Here is a 7,942-nt window from a genome sequence, read left to right as displayed (position 1 = left end):
TGATTTTGGGAGTGAATAGGTTAGATAGCTGAATTCTGATTCAGAAGCCTGGGCTCAAAAGGTCTTAAATTCTTGGCTTAAAGTCAATTTACAGTTAGCCTAAAATTCACTGATGCATTATGCATGAACAGATCAGTATATATAGGCTATAAAAGCAAGAAATCAGAGTTTAGAGTCCTGTTAGTTCCTGCTAATGTCGTACACACTCCGCGAAAAATGTATTACTCTAATTAAACGGAGCAAGTTATTTATTTATTTATTGCAAGAAACATGGGATTATAAAACGGAGAGTTCCGGTCCTTGATTCTGATTGGTTGAGTCGCGTTCGAAGCTGTTGTAAATTACTCTACAAACACACCCCTTTCTTTACTTCTGTGTGTTGCTCGGCAACCACTTTGTTGGAACCACAACTGTTTCTGAGGAGCTACATTGTTTGGTGGAAGAATACTGTTTTTATTAATATCATTACACTTTATTTGCTCTGTTTTATTTTGTGAAACCTTACTACGTTTCATCACTTCCCTGTTCTTAGGACTTCAGTGGCGTCATCATCCAGTCAGCTTTCTCATGATGTCATTTCCCTCTGGATAAAAGTGGTTTATCACTTAGCATTTAGTTTCAGGTGACTGGCTCAAAACTACTTGGCAGCAGATCTGATTTGATTTATTGCAATTAAGAAGGTCTAGACAGGACTGTTAGCATTCATCTCAATAGCAGATGCTTGGCTGGCGCACAACCACCTGGACATTTGAATTTGAAATCTGCCATCTTTGCTCATGGTCACTCACACAGTGCTTTCTAGACCTTCTTCATCAAAATAACCAAGTTTCTAGGCCAAATTTTGATACAAATCACGTGCTTGACCACTTTCTGTGCTTCAGTCCCTTAGTAGGCAGAACTACCTTTGATTTCTTCATAGAGCAGCAAGATCATGCACGCACACACACACACACACACAGACACACACACACAGAGATACACGCACACACACAGAGATACACGCACACACACAGAGATACACGCACACACACAGAGATACACGCACACACACAGAGATACACGCACACACACAGAGATACACGCACACACACAGAGATACACGCACACACACAGAGATACACGCACACACACAGAGATACACGCACACACACAGAGATACACGCACACACACAGAGATACACGCACACACACAGAGATACACGCACACACACAGAGATACACGCACACACACAGAGATACACGCACACACACAGAGATACACGCACACACACAGAGATACACGCACACACACAGAGATACACGCACACACACAGAGATACACGCACACACACAGAGATACACGCACACACACAGAGATACACGCACACACACAGAGATACACGCACACACACAGAGATACACGCACACACACAGAGATACACGCACACACACAGAGATACACGCACACACACAGAGATACACGCACACACACAGAGATACACGCACACACACAGAGATACACGCACACACACAGAGATACACGCACACACACAGAGATACACGCACACACACAGAGATACACGCACACACACAGAGATACACGCACACACACAGAGATACACGCACACACACAGAGATACACGCACACACACAGAGATACACGCACACACACAGAGATACACGCACACACACAGAGATACACGCACACACACAGAGATACACGCACACACACAGAGATACACGCACACACACAGAGATACACGCACACACACAGAGATACACGCACACACACAGAGATACACGCACACACACAGAGATACACGCACACACACAGAGATACACGCACACACACAGAGATACACGCACACACACAGAGATACACGCACACACACAGAGATACACGCACACACACAGAGATACACGCACACACACAGAGATACACGCACACACACAGAGATACACGCACACACACAGAGATACACGCACACACACAGAGATACACGCACACACACAGAGATACACGCACACACACAGAGATACACGCACACACACAGAGATACACGCACACACACAGAGATACACGCACACACACAGAGATACACGCACACACACAGAGATACACGCACACACACAGAGATACACGCACACACACAGAGATACACGCACACACACAGAGATACACGCACACACACACAGACACACACACACACACAAAACTAGCTGTGATTGGCATCTTAACAGAAAGTCTCCCCTTTATTGAAGATTGATTTACAATTCATATCACTGCAAATGACAAAGTGAATTAATTAGAATCTAGTAAAATGCTCCAAAAAACCTACAAGTTTGCAAAGTTTACAAGCAAAGTACTTTTTATACATTTCTTCCACATCAAACTGACTAATTGAAATTAATTGCTTACGGCATGAATGCATCAAGATTTTCGAAGCTTTCAAGAAAAACATCAGGTTGTTGTGTTTTGTATTTTTATCCACTTGTTCACCAATTTAATTGTAAAAGCAAGCTCAGGATTAGTGCACAAAAACCCTCTTCATTCACTTCACTTTGGCCAGCCAAACACAAAACACACACTCTTCACTGACAGTAAGAGCACTTTAGAGAAGTGTGCAATCAAGTATGCACAGCTGCTACTGTGAAAAACAAGAACAGGCTGACATGGAATGACATTCATGTAAAATACAGCTACATCATAAAAATATTTTCTTAATGTTGATATGTAGAGATGTTCAAGAAACATACAAATAACAAAACTCAGTCAGACTTTACATCGCAGTGTTCACGTTACAGTGTGAATTCAAAGCAAACTACCTGCATTTTTAATTGTTTTCTTAATCGTATTAATGTGATTACTTACTAAAAATTTTTATTTTTACATGTAGTATGCGATGGACACTATAATGTAAACTGCCTGATATAGAGATTTTGAATAATGCTTTGTGGAGTTCAATCTGTGCTGAGTGACATAAACACACACACACACACACACACATCAAAGCCAGTCTGTTTGTGAATGATTAATAAAAATAAAAAAATGAATTAAAATAAACGTTAATAGCATTAGCCCCAAAAGGGCATCGACCAGTTTGGCTGCACTGACAGCCCTCATCAAAGTCAGTATGGTCCTATGTTTCATTTAGGAAGATGACGATGCTTTTGGAGATCGATGAGCATTGACATTTAGGCTTGGGTGGCTGAACATTGTCCTTTATGAGAGGGTGGAGTTTTTGGGGGTTTCAGGCAGCGGTGTAGATGTATTTGGGCTTGGCCATGCCGGAAAGCTCAAATTCGTAGCGAGGAAGACAGCAGAAGAGGATCCCGCAGCCCAGCATCAGGATGGTGGCCCCCCAGCCGAAGCCGTATGCCCAGGTGTAGTCGAAATAACCCTCATAGATCAGCTCGTTGAACTTGACAGGGTAGATGATCAGAGTGATTATCTGGACGATTACTGGAACCAGAGAAAGCAGAGTCACTTTACAGCGCAACAGATTTTGTTCAAAGAAAAGTTCAGTTACAGGGACCCTACTTAAGTTACACTGTTTACAAGTCATCATTTTACAAAATACTAAACCAGATAGCATTTATTTAAAAGGCAGACAGTGCACGCACACTTTTAGGTTTCAGTTGATAAAACAACAGACTCCTCCCTGTTCAGAATGAGCACAAAACACTAGAGGAACATAGCCAAAGTTAATGTGATGAGCTACATCTGTGTTTCCTCCTGTGTGAACCTGAACTAATTTACATTTGGCAGATGCTTTAATCCAAACTATCTGAGGAATCAAACTCATTAATGCCAACATCTCTCGCGCTGAAGGAACAGAATTCAAACGTCTACAGCTTGTCAAGTTAGTTCTGAGGAAATGGTTTCATGACTTATATCTCCTGCAGTGTGCTTAAGAGCTGTAGGCCTGGTTTCACAGACAGGGCTTAGACTAAGCCAGGATTAGGCCATAGTTCAATTAGGACATTTAAGTCATTTTTATAAACGTGCTTTAGAAAAAACATTACTGGTGTGCATCTTGAGACAAAACAGAGACAGTGATATACTGTATTTTAAGGTCAGTCGGTGCAAGTTTCTTTCAGTTGAAACAGCTCAGATTTACATTTTAGTCTGAGACTAGGCTTAAGCCTTGTCATTTTAAGCCTAGGCTTAAGCCGTTTTTAATTGCACACTTCATCTATCAATACTGTTAAATAATTTCAAACCAAACAATCCTGTTTTTATTGACAAAACAACATAGCCATGCGGTTTGATAGATTTTCTTATCTTATGCGATGGCATACATTTAACGTGGATTAACTACATTTTTGGACAACTACCTACAAAAAAAGGTAGTTTTGTATTCCTGGGTGTCCAACAAGTTCTTTATAAATAGCTCCTTATACAAACTTGGCACCAGTTTGTTTTAGTCCATAAAAATGTGTAATCAGCAGCTTAAAGCTCAGCTCAATAAAGCCATCACACTCTGTGGGAGAGCAGGGCGTATCTGCGAGTGTTGCAGAGACATGTGAGTGAAGGCCAAGCCCTGTTTGGGCGTGTAGGGAACTTTCACACTGTGTATGTCTGTGTATGCCGCTTCCAGCAACAAGGCTGTCAATCTCAAACAGAATGAGCTATTGCGGAAACAGGCATAGTTCACAGAGGCAGAGTTTTCAGATCAGATCAGGCTAGCTTACATTTCATAACGAAACTCAAATCAAAGAGGGAGGATTTAAGGAACATTTGAAACATTTATGATGATATCAAATTAGAAAGAAGAGGTTATGATTCAGTCTGGCGATGAATAAGTGAATAACAAAAGTCTCCCGTCCCCACAGCCGTTCTTAACTTTCACCTGAATACAAGTGAAGAGGACGGGGGAGGGGTGAGAGCGACACTCAATCCCATAGCGACAGCAAAACAAAACTCACATACATGAGGGCGGAAAGACCGAAATCACCTAAAGCCGTCCTGCTCACTGATAGCTGTGTGCAGATCCATCAACCACAGTCCAGCCAAATCTCTACAGGTTTCCTACGGCTTTATACCGTCACACCGCCCACCCCAACATCCATGTATTATTTAGAAACTATTCAATTCAAAGGAAACGCTCTTGCTGTGGAACTTCCTCAGAAGGGGTTGCCTTGATATCCAACAGATTAATACGGTAAGAAAGTGTCTTACCAGCCAAAATAAGGAGGCCTCCGATTAAAGGCAGCAGAGTGATGTTGAGGCTACAGCAGAGAGCCACAAATGAGACGATGAAGGCGATGATGAGGATGATGAGGCCTATGATCATCAGAGCGGCGACTGCCTGGGCCCATGCTGGAGGAAGAACCGAGAGGACTTTCAGTCACATGCTGCTTATTTGTTTCATCACGTCACACTAACATATTCAAAAAAACAAAAAAATTGACCCTTTGTGGGTCAGCAGCTAAAATCAAAGCCATAAATTAGTTTTAACATTGGTACACTGTAAAAAATGACCATGAATTTAACACTGTAAAAATGCTACAGTAAAAACCTGTTAAATGGTTAACGGTAAATTCCTCTACTATATACGGTGAAAAACGTATTGGACATTACATGTATTGGACATAAATTTTACGGTAGTATACCGTTTTTGGAAGTGAAAAATACCGTATAATTTACAGTGAAATTCCCTGCGTTACATTTCAAATTTGATGTTTTTTTGTTGAAATAACTATGTTACTTCTTAGTTTTTTCTTGTCAGTTTTGTATATTAAGGTTGTGTGTTACAGCTAATGTTGTTAAATGAATGTTTATTGCATTATTTCGGTTTCATGTGTGTTACCATGATGGTGTTTAGTGTTTGTGTGAATGACACTGTGCACCTTCTATATATGTTATTATTTAAAAGCTGCTTGTGATGGGCTTTGGTTCATCATGTGACTTTCTCATCACCACCTGCATTTGGTGGTTATCAGTGTATTACAAAGGTACAAAACAGATTTCAGTACTTCAATAAGGTTGGTATATTAACATTATATCAGTTAATGAAATTACGGTATTTAACTGTAAATTTAAGTTCAACCCGTAAAACCTAAAACGTTGCTACCTTATTTTTTACGGTAAAATTCCGGCAACCACAGCTGCTGGTTTTTTTACCGTAAATTCTACGGAATTTTTTTTACAGTGTAGGGATACAAAGACACCGTGTAAGTGTAAACAAGGTACAGTTAATGCAATGATTGTGTATCTCTTCACTTTCTCTTTATTAATCAACGTGAGCATGCGGAACACATACAACAGGTGAGTTTCCATGAGAAGTTCTAATGTGCATGGTTACACATTAACAGCAATGTTTCACTAGTATCAGTCATGACTCAGTGCGGCTGTGAGGACTTGTAGAGACAATGCTTGGCTTCCTAACACTCGATAGAGGAATGTGTTTTTGCTCCAAGTCTGTGAATACAGTCACACCCAGAGAGCGCTGGGGGGAGGAGGGTGTGCTTGAGTTTGAGGGGGATATGATTCATGCAACTAGTATTATTTGGTCTAACTCTATTTCAAGTCATTTTATCACTCAGACATGAATGATCTTTGGTGTTTAGAAATTGCTATAAAAATACTGCTTGATCGACATTGTGGCCACAGTCCTCAGATAGGTTATACATAACTGTATTTTCCATGCCAGTTACTTAACGTATAGCACAAGAGAATTAAAGAAGGATTAAATGCTAACCAAATAAACCTAAGCAGTGGAATAGTGCATCACCATTTATACTGTAGACTATTATCAAGCTATGAATAATTTAGAAGCACTACTGTTCATAAAGAGCATGTTACAGCATGTTATTTCTACAACAGATCTCTACTAATAGGCCTCAGTTTAAACATGTTAAATTGGCAAACTAATGAAAATAACAGCTGAGAAAAGGGGAAGACTGCAGGTCATAACTTGTTCAAATGCGATGCAGACTTTGAAAACTGTGAAAGTGAAAAAATATAGAAAATAAATGTTATAGAAAATAAAAACGACATTAAAACATATTTTACGGTCTGATGCCACAGCATTATTTTTTTTTAGATAAACTGAATTAGTAAATTAGAATGTGGCAATTTTGTTAGAGTGGTATTTAATGTACGTGCCAGTCTATTTATCATAATTTAGCTGATCTCTATCTATTTCAATAAAATTGAATGAGCGTGACAAAAAATAAATAAACTAACAAAGCTCGGCTTTATTAAGAATTCATAAGCTTTCAGAATGAAAAACACTTGACACAAAAGAAGTTTATAAACCTGACTAACACAGACATTTTTTTCCCTATTATTATGTATTATTTTAAAAAGAATAATAATTTTTTAAAATCCAAAATGAATACAGAAAAGGCTAAATAAAGTGACACTTTTCCACCTGTTTCATTTGGTTTCTGGTGACCGCTTTCACCTGAGCTGTATTTTAATGTCTGAAATATTGGATTGAAGGCGTTCTCAGGACTTGAAGTGAATACTCACGATGCTCCATCAGAGATTTACAGTCCCACTGATCGTTGCGGCCTCGGCACTGTGTCCACATGCTGGCGTAGTGCGTCTTTGCGTTCTCGTCCTCCACCCATCCAGACTGCGCTGCAATGGCGATAATATCGAAAATAATCGCAAACAGCAGAAGCAGAGGCAGGATCCACCTGCACCTCGTATACTCGATCCCACAACGAAACATTTTGGATAATAGCACTGTTTGGTGTCTCCTGGGTGAGTGTGAAGAAGCTCTCGGAATGTTTTCAGGCCACTCTTTATCTGAAACTTTCCCTGAGCTCCACCCCGCAGTGAAACCCGATCTGCAGAGGCTCGACCTGTTTGAGTGGAGCGCTTCAGGGCTGGGCAACTACAATTACACACGCAGTACTTAATCATTTTACACTGCAGAATTTTATTTGAATTGACAATAAACTTTTACAGTACCTTAAAAGTTACACAGCTATTGTTAAATGACATCTG

At 40.1% G+C, this 7,942-nt stretch overlaps 1 protein-coding gene across 1 annotated transcript; it reads right to left on the bottom strand.

Annotated features, from left to right (window-relative positions):
• Nucleotides 1–2,205: 2,205 nt before the first annotated feature.
• Nucleotides 2,206–7,735, bottom strand: LOC107720272 (p53 apoptosis effector related to PMP-22-like). The gene is made up of 3 exons (XM_016527981.1): nucleotides 7,460–7,735; nucleotides 5,162–5,302; nucleotides 2,206–3,442 (listed from the first exon to the last, which is right to left on the bottom strand). Exons 1-3 carry the CDS (start codon nucleotides 7,662–7,664, stop codon nucleotides 3,231–3,233), a joined length of 558 nt encoding a protein of 185 aa, XP_016383467.1. The 5' UTR covers nucleotides 7,665–7,735; the 3' UTR covers nucleotides 2,206–3,230.
• Nucleotides 7,736–7,942: the final 207 nt, after the last annotated feature.

The sequence above is a fragment of the Sinocyclocheilus rhinocerous genome, unplaced genomic scaffold, assembly GCF_001515625.1.
Source record: "Sinocyclocheilus rhinocerous isolate Xijiao unplaced genomic scaffold, SAMN03320098_v1.1 scaffold1813, whole genome shotgun sequence".
NCBI lineage: Eukaryota > Metazoa > Chordata > Actinopteri > Cypriniformes > Cyprinidae > Sinocyclocheilus > Sinocyclocheilus rhinocerous.
Note: the sequence above shows the minus strand (reverse complement) of the source record. Positions and strands in the feature narration are given on the sequence as shown.

What these genes read in the sequence shown, in the direction of transcription:
- LOC107720272 (XM_016527981.1), bottom strand. Translation starts at nt 7,664, where the DNA reads ATGTTTCGTTGTGGGATCGAGTATACGAGGTGCAGGTGGATCCTGCCT. An exon ending in TAAATCTCTGATGGAGCATC is followed by an intron (nt 5,303 to 7,459) that starts GTGAGTATTCAC and finishes TTCTTCCTCCAG; the next exon opens with CATGGGCCCAGGCAGTCGCC. An exon ending in AGGCCTCCTTATTTTGGCTG is followed by an intron (nt 3,443 to 5,161) that starts GTAAGACACTTT and finishes CTCTGGTTCCAG; the next exon opens with TAATCGTCCAGATAATCACT.